We start from the raw sequence: 15863 nt of genomic DNA on the forward strand, positions 1-15863 counted from the left end.
ACTTAACCTGTGACCAATGTCATTTTTAATGACATGATGATATGGCCAGAAGAAGAGGGCCCTAGAGGGGGAGATTCAGCCTTGTCAACCCCTATTGTGGGAGTGTTTACAGGAACGATGTCCCAGGCTAAAGTTGGGTCGGATCTAGAGTCTTTTAAAATTTGTTTTAATCTGTTTTTGTACTCTTTTATGTACTTCTTACTTCGCTCTCACCTCATTGAGTAAGAGATGGGTATCTCAGTTACCGCCAATGGCATCTGCACCTTTCGCACGAGATGAAATGAGACTTTTGCCCCCCTCCGGAAAGACGATCGATCCTCCTCAAGAGCCCAAACATACAAACCCAACCCAACCCAACCCAAATAGAGAACTTCAAGAGATAACTCCTACCCAGAACGTGCGTCCCAATGACTGTCCAGTGTTGGACGGAAACCCAGACGGCCCACCCAAAAACTCCGATATCGTGAAATCGTTGCAAGTGCCTTGAATCGTGCGTGCTCTTGCCGTCATCACATCACAGACCAGTTTGTCAGTTTCTCACATGTATTTTTCTCAATCAGAACGCCGACGTCAAAATCCGTGCGGAATATATACAGACAATAAAGGAAGTCCCGGTATATGGGATATGTATAGGTGAAGAGTGTAAGCTCTGTCGGTGAGAGGACCGCTCAGCTGGGTCCTGTTATCGACACAGACGGTACAGGAATATCTCTCATTTCTATCGCCTCACTGTTCGTGGCGGACTTTGAAATCATATTGGTGTCACCGACGATTGTCACAGATGTTGGTGTCCATGTAGAATCGCTCGTGGTGTGGACGGCCGCCGGTCGCTTCTCGGTGGCCACGATCGACGGACGCTCTTCGTCGACCGATGTTTGCCCATCTTCCTGCTCAGACGTATCCCGGCGGGACACCTTCCGTACACTCCGCCTGGTGAATCGTGCAATGGCACGAAAGACCTGGGCCAGGGGATGAAATATGATGCGAAGAATCTTCCGGATGGGACGGAGGACGAAAGCTATGCCATCAACTGTCCCGTTGAAGGCGATTGCAAACCAAGCATCGGGGAAGCATCGGACCAGAACACCCCAGAGCAAGCAAGGCAGAGCAGCCAGCAGAGAAATTGCCCACTGAGCACCATCGAGGGCAGTAATGCTAAAGGCAGCACCGCCAATGAAGATGATCATGATCTGTCCTCCGACCATGATGCAGTTGATGCCAATAAACCAGTAATTGTGATGCACATTCTCAAAAACGTTGAACTTATTGTCCAAGCGACGGTTGTTTAACTCATTGAAAATTTGCATCCAGACGAACGTGTTGAAGACGATGGTATCAAGTTCTTTCCGCTGATTTGGTTCGTAGCTCAAGATTGACATGCCAGCAAAGTAAAGGACGAAGGTGACAATCAGCTGATAGATGGCTTGTCCAATAATCATTTTCCACATGTTGATAGTAATGAGAGCCTCAGATTTAGGCTGTGGTGGGCGATCCAGTATCTTCTTTGTCGGCGGGTCGGTCGCGAGGGCCAGAGCAGCGAGGGTGTCCATGATGAGGTTGACCCAGAGGAGCTGAACAGCAGTGAGAACGGAGTGGTTCGAATCATTAGAGACAGCAGACACAAATGTAAGTATCACGGCTGTGATGTTGACGGTGATTTGGAACTGCAAGAACTTCTTCACCGCGTCGTTGACGGCTCGACCCCACATCAAGGCGGTGATGGTCGAGGAGAAGTTGTCATCGAGCAGGATGATGGATGAGGCCTCTTTTGCGACTTCGGTGCCTGCGATGCCCATACTGAATCCTACGTCCGCCATCTTCAGGGCAGGACCGTCGTTAGTACCATCACCAGTAACCGCGACTGTCTCGCCCAGATGCTTGAGACGACCGACAAGGATGCGCTTGTCTTCAGGTGAAGAACGAGCCAAAACACGAAGACTTGGCAGGATCCTGTCCATATCCTCATTGGAAAGCTGACGGAACTTGGGGCCTTCCATGACAATTCCATCTTCGTCCTTGCGGAGGATGCCACATTCACTAGCAATCGCACGTGCAGTATTGACATTGTCACCAGTGACCATGCGGACGACGACGCCCGACTGCTGACACTGCGCCACGGCTTCGACCACGCCCTCTCTAAGAGGGTCATGGATGCCGACGACACCGACCCAGGTCATTTCATGAAAGATATCGTCAAAGTCTGCCATCTTGGGATCTTCTTCAAGCGTCTTCGCACCGGCAGGTGGCCATAGTGAGAAGTCCTTGTAAAGCATACCAATTGTACGGAGTGAGTGTCGTGCGTACTCGTCGATGATTGTCGACACCGTTTCCCTTTCCTCGGGAGTGAAATCCATGCCTGCGCACTGTTTCTCGTATAAATTCGAGATGGTTTTGGTGGATTTGGCCAGCATGATCTCTGCAGCTCCCTTGACGAGAAGCCGGTAGACGCCGTCGTACTTGATGACTATGCCCATACATTTGCGAGCCGAGTCGAAAGGGATGAGTTGCTTGACCTTGTAGCTCGATCGTTCGGCAGCCAGGTTGTCAAGGCCAAGATTCTCCTTTGCAAGCGTAAGCAAAGCGACTTCAGTCTTGGAGCCGATGAAAGTGGGCACGCCTTTCTCTTCACCTTCGAAGGCGGTACTATTGAGGGAGATAGAGAGTCTGAGAAGCTCCTTGACCTCGTCATTCAGGTTGCTGAAAATCGTCGCGAATGAGGCTGCATCAGGCCTCTCCGCTGATTGTGATGAGGCGAACTTTTCCTTCGTTCCGATTGTACCAGCAACCACCGTCATTTTATTTTGAGTGAGGGTACCGGTCTTGTCGGAACAGATGGTTGTGGCGTTGCCCATGGTCTCACAAGCGCGCAGAACTCGCACGAGATTGTTCTCCTTGAGCATCCTAGTAGTGGCGAATGCTAAAGCCAACGTAACAGCCAAGGGAAGTCCTTCCGGAACGGCAACAACGATAACGGTAATTGCGACGATCAGGATGTCCAAGAATTCCTGAGCCTTCTCGGCCCCAGGTCGAGCATCCCCGGAGAGGTGAGCAAGAAACTTGATCAAGAGGATGATGAAAAGAAGTCCTGCAGCAGTAGACCCGAGTCCTCCTATCCAATTTGCCAATTTGCTCAGTTTCACCTGCAAAGGAGTCGGCTCATTGTCGGTCTGGAGGCTCATTAAGATTTTGCCGTATGAGCTGTTTACGCCGACGTTGGTGACGAGATAGGTGCCGACGCCCTCGAGGACCTTGGATCCACTGATGATGAAAGGATCAAGTTTGTTGGTTGCCGTTCCATCCTGAATGCGTTGCCATACTTCCTCACCAGGGGTTTTCTTCATCTGATCTGACTCCCCAGTTGCAGATGATTCATCACATTTGACGCCATGTCCGGCTATGAAGATGCCATCGGCTGGAACGGCGTCGCCAGGCTCGAGGTGAAGGACATCTCCAACGGTGATGTCGTGCACCGATATTTGAATGGATTTGCCTGATCGAATAACCTTGACTTCTCGATCGTCTTTCTGTTTTTATGTGTTAGAAAAAATGGCTCTGACGAAGGTGAATGTGGAGATTTGAACGTACCCGTTTGTTGAGCTTGACGAACTGCCGTTCCTTCTGCCAGTCATTGGCAGCACCCACAGTTACTACAATAATAATTGCAACACAAATTGCAACACCTTCGACCCAGTCGACCCCAGATCCTCCATCAACAGTCTCGTAAATTCCCAGGGCCAAAGAGATAACAGCGGCGATGGTCAGTAGAATGAGGATTTTATCGTTGTATGCTCGCCAAATGAGCACAAGGATACTATCCGGCTTCCGCTCGGGGAGTCGATTGTCTCGGTAGACGCGTAGCCGATCTTCAAATTGGCCCTTGACTTCGCGCAGGCTCACACTCCCGCTTGAGCGTGACCTGCTCAAGTTAACAGCTGAAAGCCCTTCTTTGTCGGATCCAGCAGTGACCGCTTCTTCGTAAGATACTTGTCCCTCGAGGCGAGTTTCGTCCACCGACAACCCAGCTGTGATGCTGGTCCGTAGACCCCTTTCGAGACCTCTCAGGCCTCCCAGTGCTTTGTAGGCGGATAGGGATTTCGGGTTGAGGAGTTTATTCAGTTGACCTGGTGAAAAGGCAAACGGATTGTCCGAGACATCGAAATCCTTCTCGTCTCCCTTACCCGCTCGCAAGGCTTCTTCCGGGGGCTCAAACTCGAGGCTAGATTTTGAGTAAAGTGTGGTATTAGATGTGGCTGATATGCCCGAATTCGACCGGAATCGCGTCGCAGTATCTCCCGATACGACAGAGCCTGATCTGGAATTGAGAGTCGATCCATCATATTGCGCTCTGCGATCGGGACTAGTCGGGGACAAATACGAGCCGTCGTCTCTGGCGGTTTGAGGCGGTGTGGACATGCTAGGCCCCCTTTTATGACCTGGTGTTATTACCGATGCAGTGGATGACTCTGCCCGAGGCTGCTTTGCTAGATTCTGAGGCCAGAAAGGTCAGAGAATCTAAGACACGACACATTCGCACGTATTTATGAGTTCTCTTACCGATGTATCGACTGTGATCTTTGGCGCTGAAGAGGAAGAGGGATTTGGCCCCTTCATTGCGAACGACTACGGCTGAGCTGTACCGCTCAGACCTAGAGCTGGTTGGCGTGGAATCAGTGGCAGACAGGCAACAAAGTCGCCCGCGTATACGCACTACAGCTTTGTATCAAAGGGCAGAGCGTGGCTTATCAGGTGTTTGGACTGTTGTGTTGAGGCGCCCACGGGTTGGTGACAGGGCAACATCACCAATTACAAACAAGAAAAGATGAAAACTCTGCCTTGAAGAGAATGCCATGGTCTGCATGGTTTGCGGTTTCTCGGCACTTGCAGCACTGGCCCAGATTGTGGTGGATGGAGCGTCTTGATGTTGCCCAGAATGAGGCTGTGCAGATAGGCACATTCTGGGCAGAGACCACAAGCGTCGTGATTTGGGCCACTTGAGAAGGTGAGACACCTCCGATTGGTGTTTGAAGAGGCGCCCGAGTAGCGGATCCCGAAAGATTCAACATCGATCTGGGCTGTGGAAGTGTCATCCATGATGTCTGGTTGAGTTCCTCGTTCTCATCACATCCGGGGGTTGAGCTCGAGGCCCCTGAAAAGGTGCAAAAGGCGTCAGACACACGCAGGGATCGCCATCAGCCTTTTAGTTCAATCCCTGCGCTGGTACTATTCCCCAATCGTAGAGAGCACCAACAAAACGACTGGTCTCCCGGCTCTGCGCGGACTACCTCGTACCAAGCACGTATATATCTAGAATTCCGTTTTCCCAGTTTCTGCTGATATATTTGCCTGCCTGCCTGTCTGTCTGTTAATCCCTTGTTCGGGCTCTGCCAACCCCAAGGGCGAGGGATCGCTGGGAGTTCCAAGCCTGTACCAAGGCCTGTCTGGTGTTTTTTCTGACGACAAGAAGCGCCAATCACCCAACTGCTCCTCAGAAGCTCCTTGGCTCTGGTCTTGAGCTTCTTGGACTCCGTCATTTATCGCCACGGGTATTGGAGGATGCACACTCGTCAGTGGGAATTAAGCGGAGATCGGCGAGGAGGACCTTGTCAAGGTTCTGTCGCGCAGCTGGCAGCCAATACCGTCACCACTGGCTGCTGAAGGAGAGCGGCTCGTGGCCCCAGTACTCGATATCATGTCTAGAACTGAATTTTCAAATGGCTGAGAACTGCAGGCAACAATCAAAGCAGCTCAGCAGGTGGTGGCCGTTTTCTTGCTTGTCCCAGCCACTTGGTCACATGTCAGCAGCCAAGCACAAGCCACAGGTATTTGGTCACTTGGGTCACGTGACAAGGATCGCAGCCTCATTGCCACCTCCGTGGCTGAGCAGAGCAATCAGGTCGGTCGACCCGGTTTTGACATTCGAAGGCATCGGAGCATCTTCACTTATGGGAAGCTTCTCCGGAATCTCCCCTTCTCACTACAGATCTTTGTTTCCGTTTCTAGTATGGAGTACGTCGTACTTCTCGATGAGTCTGGAACATTGCAGCTCCGCACCGAGCCCCATCTTCCCTCGAATGAACTTCCGGCTTTGCTCGCATCATCGGCGGGTTTGGTCAAGAGAAGGAAAAGGGTACAGGACTAGCTCCGGAAATTGCTAAGTGTTTGTTCTTGCCGGTGAAGATTGTTTTGCGCCTCGCACGCCAATCGGCCTTCTTGATACCGTATTCCAGCTCGCTCCAACTCTTTTCGAGAGACACCAACTCACAGACTGGAGCACCCAATCGTCCCACTGTCTTATCTCCATTTAAATGGAGGGATACCGAGATTTGCGTGCTGTTCAGCTGCAGACCGACACCACGCAATCTCTTGCGAGACATCCACAGAACCTCCGGCCGCCACCCTGGCAAAGAGTTCCCAGGCGGTCTCAAGTGGCCACAACGTTACAATCCGTCCTGCAGCCTTGGGCTGGTCGGTGCGGAAGTATTCGAGGCTCTGGCATGCAAGCCGTGCCCACCGCAATGCCTCCCAGACAGCTGAGGTGCTATGTATGTCAGCTGTTGGCACGCGCCAGATGATCTCATCTGAGACATCGGCCACAAGAGTTGCGACGTGTATCCTTGCCGCCGCATACATGGCGAATGTGATGGCAATCGAAATATTGGGGAAGTCCAGGCGTCGCTTGTAAACACCTTCCCATGTCGCGGGGACCTCGGTGTATAGGACGCCACGATGCTGGAATCGCAGCTGACGCTCCCACTCATTCAGTTCCGCCACGATCGTGCAGGCCTTTTCAAGCCTCTCTCTGAGGCAAGAAACTGTCCAACTTTTGGGCATTTCCTGCTTGGCAATCTCCGGTAAAGCCTTGAGGGCAATGTCAAGCATCGAGTGCAAGGGGTGTCGAGCAAGCTCCAAATCTTTTTTCCAGGGAAAATTGGTCCATTCCGGGTCGCAGAGGAACGCTTTTTGTCGATTCATGAACAAGAAAGGTGTTTGGATTGCCCGGTACCTATAAAAGTGCTCTTGAGACAACTGATGATTCAATCCCTATCAGTTTGGCAGCCACATGGTCAGCCTCGCTGGTTATATCTGTGCGGAAGGTACAACGCCATATTTGGAGGACTTGGATGCGCACCCTAAAGACATCGACCAAACTAGGAGACGAAACTTACTTCGACGCCACCATGGGATATCAAGGCTCCTACCCCGCACAGGTGGCTATTGAAATTGTCCCAGGACTTGTTGGTAATCAGCTCTGACATGGCGCAGGTCAGCGCTGTTAAAGACAGCATTGTCGGAGAAATACTCCTGTCCCCCTCTTGATACCTTGTCAACAAGGACCGCAGTCTTTGCAACGCACGGGTCTGCATATAGGCACCATGGATTGTCATCCCCGGTTCATTTTGGTCTCTTCCAACTTTGGCAAGAGAGGCAGCCAGCAGGGCTTCCATCAAGACTTCGGTTTCTGACCTGCCGATTTCGAGGGTTGCTGCCGTAACCCAGGTCAGATAGCACATGGACAATCCTTGTTCAGGCCCATCCATTGTGCGCTCGCGGACTCTTTGCGGTGCCACGAATCTATGCCTGAGAACGTCGACAAATGCATCGTGGTAAGTCGTTCTCGCGAGCCTTGCAACCATTTCTGAAGGCATGGCTTGTAGCCAGAATTCGGGATCTTCTGGAGGAAACACGGATGCTTCACACGTTTGTGAACAGCCGTGAGGGAGGAGAGGAACCGTCGGCTGCTTTTGCAGAAGCGCCTCGTGTGGTTGAACCAGACCCTCTTCGTTGATCTGCCTCTGGACGGCCTGCTCTGCTAGCTTCTTTTCCTTCTGGCGCTTCCTAAACGCCTGAACGTTGCTTGACAAAATTGCCTCGTCAGTATCGGTGTTTGTCCATAGAATCAGAAACGCTGTACGACACACTTACGCACGGACTTTGGCTCTCCGTACCTCTGCCCTCTCTGCGTCGGTGCCAGGTATGCGGGGTCTACCGATCGGCATTCTTGTGATTGATTTCCTTGTCATGAGCAGAGTCGTTTCTATTACATTTGGCACATCCCAAGTCAACATCAAAAATAAAAAAGGGAAATATATTTGGACTGTCAGAGTGCGATAAACAGTATAGGCATAGCTTTTTTTTCCCATAAGCATTTCTTCCGGAGTCAGGTGTAGCAAAGTACCACGCTGACCAGTGTTCTCGAAAAGCGGTGGCAGGTGGGCCTTTCGATTTCGGCGTCGATTTGCCGCCAGGTCCAGGTTGTTGGTGTTGAATTCAGGTCCAACATTGGCTAAAGCATACGCTTCGATCTCCTACTCTTCACCTATAGAGGCACCACCTTCCTCGTTTACTGGAAGAACGACTATAAGCCACGGGGCGAATTATGCGTCTTACGGGCGGCTCGAGCATTCGCCCAATCACAGAATAACCGAGGTTTTTTACTGGTTATGCCGAGATGAGGAAATGAAACCCAACTTTCCGTTGGCCGACAGCATATCAAGCGAAGCGTGGCAGCACTGACCCGTTTGCTTGTTTAAAGCTTATATGACCGAAGGTCGACGCAAGGCTGAAGGGAAGGGACCCAGCATTCTCCGGGGTAGACTGTGTCAACTCGATGAGGAAGACTCAGGTAAGTTTCTTAGTAGCTTACCAGATTCAGCTAATCCACATTCCTGAAATGAACGTCATTATCAAGCAAGATCCGCTCCGATTTATTTCGAATTGACGCCGAGCCGAATACCTACCAGCCAGATGCGATACCCCGCAGTCTGTATGATTGTGGCTTACCTGCAAGAGTATCTGTCTGTATTAGAGTTCGTCTCTTTCGCGAGTCTGACTCAGGGAAGGGACTGAAAAGCGCCCAAGTTTGTGACGCTCGTGTGCATGAGGTAAGCCGGGACGGCTGGAGCAGAACGCTCCTAAACGCTCTAGAACGACTACGGCTATATGAAATCTTGTGTAACTCAATCGGCGGTCCATGAATGAGAGAGGAAGTGCGGAACGGAAATGAGCCGTGCAATTAGCCCGTCGCTAGCAGTCGTCGCGGCGTCGAAAGTGCGCCCGGAAGGACGGGGGGCATTGCCTATGAAGATGTTGCATTGAAACCAAACGGAGAGAACTAGGAATCTAACCAGCAGCCGATTTGAGTCCACCAGCCTTGGAAGGGGCCCCGAACATACTAATGAGCCCCAGTCTCGAAACGACTCCATCCGCATTTGGAATTTTTGAGCTTCCACCAGAGTTCGCGCCTCAAGATCCAGACTTATAATAGTTCAAGAACTCGGCCTCCGTGCCGCAAGCTTGCGGAAAGCAATGTCGGCAATGCTCAGATTGGCCTGAAGGAATATCTGCGGCAGCACAATGTCTCTCGACGCTGAGCACCATCCAAGATCGGGACGGCGTCCCTTGCAGAACTTGCCGGTTCAAGGTATTAGCGATGTATCGGGTAGATTCCAGATAGCATGTTTGTTAAGTATGCCGAAACTTCGGGCCTCGGAGGTTGCATACGCGCCAATGAATGCTGTCAGTGAGTAAAGGAGCCTGTACCATTTGGTGTCTTAAGGCGACAGTGCTCGCCTCTTCCCTACTTCTGGCGTAATGATGCGGAGCCGCGAACCGGTGATATATCGTCAGAAGTCCTTCCGAGACGACTCTAAAGATCCCTGTGCAGATATCTACAAAGAAGCTCGGGTAGCAGGGCACAACGTGGCGTCGACGGCCCGACAGCCCTCGTAAGCAAATAAAATATCACGGAAAGGAATATTGTTACTGAGAAGGACGAAAGAAATGAAAGTGAACTGTCGAGCAAATTCTTGTTCGTGATCAAGTCGGCGGTGGACACAAGCCTGTCGAACACTGAGGAAAATCGATCTTCTGCCATCGGGAGACCATGGAGAAGACAAGACAGAAACTTCGAACAAGCCGCGACGAGAACCGCTGAACAATTCTCCCAATGCACGACCGAGCGTGGTCGGGACCGATTCTGAGAGCATTTTGACCCAGATGCCACATCACACCAGCGGAGAAGCAACCTCACCCAGACAGAGTGTTGACAAAAGTGTCATGCCAGAGCCTTGGAGCGGTAGCTCGATACCTGCAGAGGTCCCGCGAGCCCACGTTCAACCTTAGGATCGCGTGGACCTGTTCGACAGAACCTCAACTAAGCTGGACGCAGTGGCGCGGTCTATCTTGCAATACTTTATCTCATTCTCCATCCCACGGGTTGCAGATACTATTTGGATGAATAAATTCGGCACCAATCATCTAGAGAGGATTCTGGGCATTTAAGGAGGTAGTCGAAGAATGCCTTCCGAAAAAGATGCATATGCTTTCACTCTTGACTGCAACGGCTGCTCGCATAGAGCCGGTGCCTAAGAACGCCTGAATTCGGGGAGTTTAACTTCCATGCTTCGAATTTCGTTGCAGTAAGTCTGGTCGGACGACATCAGGACTTCCTATGGTCATGCTGGGAACGCTGCACGCACAATTCATCCGTCTGCATTGTTCACAGACAACTGTTTATAGCCAAGTGGGTCTTTGTCATGCCACCGCTCCTCGCCATCTCGAATCTCGGCCACCGACGCCCCTGGTGAATCCCAGATTGCAGGGGCGTGAAACCAGGACAGAGCCAACAAGCAAAACTCCAATTCCACTGATGCCGACATCATTCAAGATGCCATGGGGACGGAGTACATAGTTAGCAAGCTGGAAAAGAGGCTGGACAGACCACTCTCATCTCAAGAAAGAGCCCACAGTTCGAACGACCACATGCACCTTTCCAGAGTCTATCCAGAAGATAAGTCTCACTTGTTCTCTTCAAATCCATCATTCAAGTCCAAGAACTTTTCTCACCTTTGACCTCCTATCCTAAATTTCCAACGGCTCTTCAAAGGGCCTGTGGGGTAAGGTTCCGGTACTGGCAAAGTTTGACAGGATGGACGTTTCTAGACGTCGGCGCAAATGCCGGGAGTTCAATTGCCGTTTCGCGGTGTTTGGGCATGAACGTGAATAGTCGGTAAACCAAACGCCGTTCCCCGCCTCGCCCGCGTCCAGAATGGCAATTGACGGCGATTCAACTGATATGGTCTTTGGTTGGTGCTCATTATCCACCTCTTGGACCGGGCGGATGAATGAAGGGATGAATTGGGAGGAAAGAAATTATCCGTCAACGTTACATACAGTCACGCAATTGGAGTCGTCGCCCAAAGCTCGCGGCTTTCTTTCCTCTTGGGATCTCCATGGGAACTTGTAAGTGTTTTGCAAGGAGAGTTCGATTTATTTAGTGATTTCCTGAATTCATCGGCGCCATCTTATTAACATTATCATCGCCATTATTAAAAGAAACCCCGGCCGAGAAGTTTGAGAGAGTTCATCTTCAACCTTTTTGCCACAACTAATAGGATCCTTTAGAGCAAGTACGCATCAAGTTGGGTGTCGCAGGCTGTTACATTCCAGTCGTCTCAGTGCCTCTTACGGAGCAGCTGGAGCTATCAGAGATGGCGCCGCCCGCGGTCTTAATGGTCGGCACGGGCGAGTATACCACGGGGTTCGTCTCAGGGGCAGCTTCCACGTCGGATAAGAAAGTGGGTGTTGTTGGATTGACGCGTAAGTTTATGGATCTCTTTCTGTCTCTGTTTTTTTCAGATGGCGTGTTCCGATATCCGAGCCAGGGAAAGGGAAGGGCCAAGACAGAGAGAGATCTCTGCTCGCCGCAAAGTTATCAATGAGGAAAAAAATATCGAAAGGGGGAGAAACGAACCAATACCCAGCGGGAGGATCACTGATTTCATCCACGGAATGCGATATTTAGTCTTCGACCTGCGCCGTCGCGGGAAAGTCTCAGATCTGTCCATGGTAGGCGTCTCAGGCAGGAAATTCCCAGCAATACGAGAGCACCTCCAGAAGAACATTTCCGAAGCGTACAACGGCCTCGACGTGTCTTTCAAGTCGTTCCCGCGCGATGACCAGTCCGACCCGGAAGCCTTCAAGACAGCCATCGACGCCCTGCCCAAGGGTTCGGCCGTCACCATCTTCACTCCGGACTCGACACACTACGACATCGCAAAGTACGCGGTCGAACGTGGCCACCACGTCCTGCTGACCAAACCGGCGACCAAGCTCTTGTCGCATCACCTCGATCTCCTCGCGCTGGCGGAGGAGAACAAGGTCTTCGTCTACGTCGAGCACCACAAGCGTTTCGACCCGGCGTACGCGGATGCCAAGTTCAAGTCCAAGAATCTGGGCGACTTCAACTACTTCTACAGCTACATGTCGCAGCCCAAGTCGCAGCTCGAGACCTTCAAGGCCTGGGCCGGCAAGGAGTCCGACATCTCATACTACCTCAACTCCCATCACGTGGATATTTGCGAGTGGATGGTCCGCGACGCTGGGTGGCGGCCCTCGAATGTGCGCGCCAGCGCGAGTCTCGGCATCTCCGAAAGTGTAGGTTGTGCGAAGGGGACGGAGGATACCATCACGTTGCTTGTCGACTGGACACGTCAAAGTGACGACAAACGCGCCACGGGGATCTACACGGCAAGCTGGACGGCGCCCATGAACGCCGGGGTCCACTCGCAACAGCACTTCCACTATATCGCATCCAAGGGCGAGATCAACGTCAACCAGGCGAAGCGCGGGTACGACGTGGTCGACGAGAACGATCGATCCGGCAGTTCCCTGAAGTGGTACAACCCTTTTTACATGCGGTACGCGCCGGACGAGGAAGGCAACTTCAACGGCCAGAGCGGGTACGGGTACGTGAGTTTCGAAAAGTTCATCGACGCCGTCACGGCCGTGAACGAGGGCAGAGTCACCCTCGACCAGCTGGACAAGAGAGGCTTGCCCACACTGAGGAACACCATCCTCACGACCGCCATCTTGGAGGCTGGACGCAGGAGTCTCGACGAGGGTGGCCGCTTGGTTGAGATTGTCGTGGGCGAAGGTGATGCGGTGGAATTGAACTGAGTAGGAGACGATTTTGACTGCTGCTGTGGTAGAGGCATGGAATTTGGGAGGGCGAGCAGGTTTGGAAATTCTTCAAAAATGCATTCATGAGGCAGTGAGGTTGTTTCAACGTGGGCGAGTCTTTCGTCTTTTGGGAAAGGACCAAAAAGTTGGTGCCAGTTACGGACATTGGGCTTGGGCACCTAATGCGGGCCTGTGGCTGGTGCTTGAATTCATCGTGGACAAGGTCGATTCCGCGGTCTGGGTATCGAGACTGCCGCGTCTTCTAGACCGTCGCTAAAGCAGGCGCTCTCTCACTTCTTCTTAAAAGCATCTGTGTGGTCGCCATCTTGCTCAACCGGGTATCTGGGACAAGGTACCCCTTCTTCGGTGTAATAGGTGAAGACATCCGCACTCTTCCTACCCAGCCCACAACGACAAGGCAAACCGGTGTGATTGTCAATTTCGCCTAGTAAATCTCTGGCTATGAGATCGCTCAGTGTGATCTCAGCAAGCAAGACTTCTCGAGTCATCGCTCCAGTCATTGGACCGCAGCGCCCCTCAGCCGGCCGGACTGTACTAGTCCGGGCCTCGCTATGCCCAGCTCACCAGAGACTAGGTAGGTTTTGAAACGGAGCTTCACGAAACCTAATGTCGATATCAATCCGTCGGTTGGGGAGCAACTTAACGAGGGAAGGATAATGCTAAACCTAGGCCTAACCGCCCATCCTTTTTTGGTCAGTGCACTGTCTCTAGGCCTGGGAGTAGGGTATAATCCGTTTGCATCAAGAAATTCATGGAAGTATCCAACGCTTCGAGATCCTAAAGTCTTGTATTCGCCGGTTGCCCGTGGCTGGCATGCCTAACCTGTGCGCCTTTACGGAATTAAGGTCCGCGGAACGTCCAAGTAATGCCTGTTATGCCTGTCCCGCCACGCAGTTTGTGCGAAGTGGGCAAACTTTTGCGAGCGGGGCTCCTTCTCTGGGTAATTGCAGAGTTTCTTTGACACGAACTTGGTATGTTTGGCTTTCGGCCCGGATTACTGTGACATGCATGGCTCGCAGTGCTTCGTGAACGTATCCAGATCAGTCGCTGAAAAGGAGTGGACCCGAGTAGAGGGAGAACAACCGCCAGAGAGAGGTTACGAGTCAAGGAGCCAGTGGTCGGCAGGTCAGTTTGAGTGATGATAGGACAGAGGTCACATACCTTACATAGTTAATTTGGTACAATGGGCGGTGACTACTTAGTTGGGATTCTGGCCTTATTGGAGAGCGCCGTTCGCCATGTTCTGTGAAGATCGATTGATTCTGTGCCAGGTGATATTGTGCCTGCGTAGGATCAGTTTGATATCTCCCCCGCACATGTTGTACGAAGCTGACACCAGGCCCGTCTTTCCGAGTTCTGAATAGCTGGTCATAGTACGTCTGGTTGCAGATCCACCTGCGAGCTTTGGCCGCGAGCAGTCCTGCAGGCCGCCGACGGATGAGTTGACAGTCGAGGATTTCCGGCGAATTTCAATGTCATAATTCAACCACTGTGGACCTGGATAATTCACTATTGGCGCAATGCCTTTTGTAATGCTCATTTTCAGCTGAATTGAAATGTATTGTAGGTTAAATTGTAACCTCTATGGCGAGCACTGTTGAGCAGACTAGATATCAAATCATATTTTCCTTCGGTAGCTAAATCTCAAGGGATGGGCTTCACGGCATCCTTAGAGGTGAGATTGTATTGGCGGCTGCCAAGCTGTCCCGTAGGGAAAGTCCTTTCACCACGGGATTATGTTGGACCTACTCGTGAGAAAAGAGAAGCGAATGATGTATTCGAGGGACCAATGCTCTCTAAACGTAATAGAACTGCTCGCGCTAGATGATGACGCCAAGTTCCTTGACATTCCACGACAAAACGCAGCCATCGTGAGACAGGATCATGGTATTTGCCGGGGTCGGCTTATAGGGGTTGGGAAGGGAGCTTGTCTGTTCCCCGTGTTCGAGCAGGACGTCTCGAACGACCAAGCAAAGAGATGTCTGCAGTGATCATAAGAATTCAATACAGTGCTGCTACTTACCGTCAAAGGACGGGTACTGCGAGCGGCAAGCGAAAAGCCTTGGCAAGTCTCAGCATAAGAGCTTGCCCAGTAACCATAGAAAGTGATCGAACTTCTTCCCAAGGCAACCCAGGTCGGTTCATATGGAACGCGACTGATTGAGTTCACTGCGGGAAATGCACATGGTTGACAAAAGACCATATGCGCAACCAAAACCAGGGCGTGGGGCTCTTCACCGTGGGAACTGAAAGCTCACCGCATGCAGTTGCATAAGGTAGAAGGTTCTGAAAAACTTAGGCCTCACTTGGCGGAGCCGGATGAAGCCTTTACTCGTCGATATAAAATCCCGCACGTAGGTATACCGCAATGAGGGGGATGGCGGGAAGGATGTTGAAGAGGAGCAGTTTCCACGTCTCGGCTGATGTCGCCAATCCTTGTCAGCCACACGGTCGGTTATCAGGCGCAATCGATAAGCCTGGTGATCCATGGCGTCAAGACATTTTCTTCCAAGAGAGCGCGATTCTGCTCGAAGAAGTTTGGGGATTCGGTTAGAAACCGCCGCTGCAAATTCCCAGCAACGGCAAGTGACGTCGGGCGCTGATACTATTAATGGGACATCCAGAGTGTCTTGGCGTCTCCGAGTAGCTCAGCTGAGTCTGGGCCCTGGCTTGTTTAGGTAGATACGGAGGCGTGTTGCCTTCTGCCGAATCAAAGGGCGCTGAAGGAAGACTTGGAACATGTCTTGGCCTTGGTACCAGCAAATGATTTTGACGGTGCTGCCCAGAGACTCGTATAAACAAAAACTTGCCGAGGATACAAAGTCAAACCTCAATCCGGTCCAGGCCGCATTTGGTGCGGAGCTGACCATTTGCCGTCTTCT

General features: G+C 51.7%; 3 protein-coding genes across 3 annotated transcripts; 1 reads left to right on the forward strand and 2 right to left on the reverse strand.

Annotated features, from left to right (window-relative positions):
- Positions 1 to 668: 668 nt before the first annotated feature.
- Positions 669 to 4413, reverse strand: Z519_10736 (calcium-translocating P-type ATPase, PMCA-type; the record flags this gene model as incomplete). The annotated part of the gene is made up of 2 exons (XM_016768452.1): positions 669 to 3524; positions 3586 to 4413. 2 exons carry the CDS (start codon positions 4411 to 4413, stop codon positions 669 to 671), a joined length of 3684 nt encoding a protein of 1227 aa, XP_016615359.1.
- Positions 4414 to 6291: 1878 nt separating this feature from the next.
- On the reverse strand, positions 6292 to 7997 carry Z519_10737 (uncharacterized protein; the record flags this gene model as incomplete). The annotated part of the gene is made up of 4 exons (XM_016768453.1): positions 6292 to 7041; positions 7167 to 7249; positions 7355 to 7854; positions 7924 to 7997. The coding sequence occupies 4 exons, from the start codon at positions 7995 to 7997 to the stop codon at positions 6292 to 6294; spliced, it is 1407 nt and encodes a 468-aa protein (XP_016615360.1).
- A 3492-nt stretch (positions 7998 to 11489) lies between these two features.
- Z519_10738 (uncharacterized protein) lies at positions 11490 to 12957 on the forward strand (the record flags this gene model as incomplete). The annotated part of the gene is made up of 2 exons (XM_016768454.1): positions 11490 to 11598; positions 11804 to 12957. 2 exons carry the CDS (start codon positions 11490 to 11492, stop codon positions 12955 to 12957), a joined length of 1263 nt encoding a protein of 420 aa, XP_016615361.1.
- Positions 12958 to 15863: the final 2906 nt, after the last annotated feature.

This window comes from Cladophialophora bantiana (assembly GCF_000835475.1).
Source record: "Cladophialophora bantiana CBS 173.52 unplaced genomic scaffold supercont1.19, whole genome shotgun sequence".
Lineage (NCBI taxonomy): Eukaryota > Fungi > Ascomycota > Eurotiomycetes > Chaetothyriales > Herpotrichiellaceae > Cladophialophora > Cladophialophora bantiana.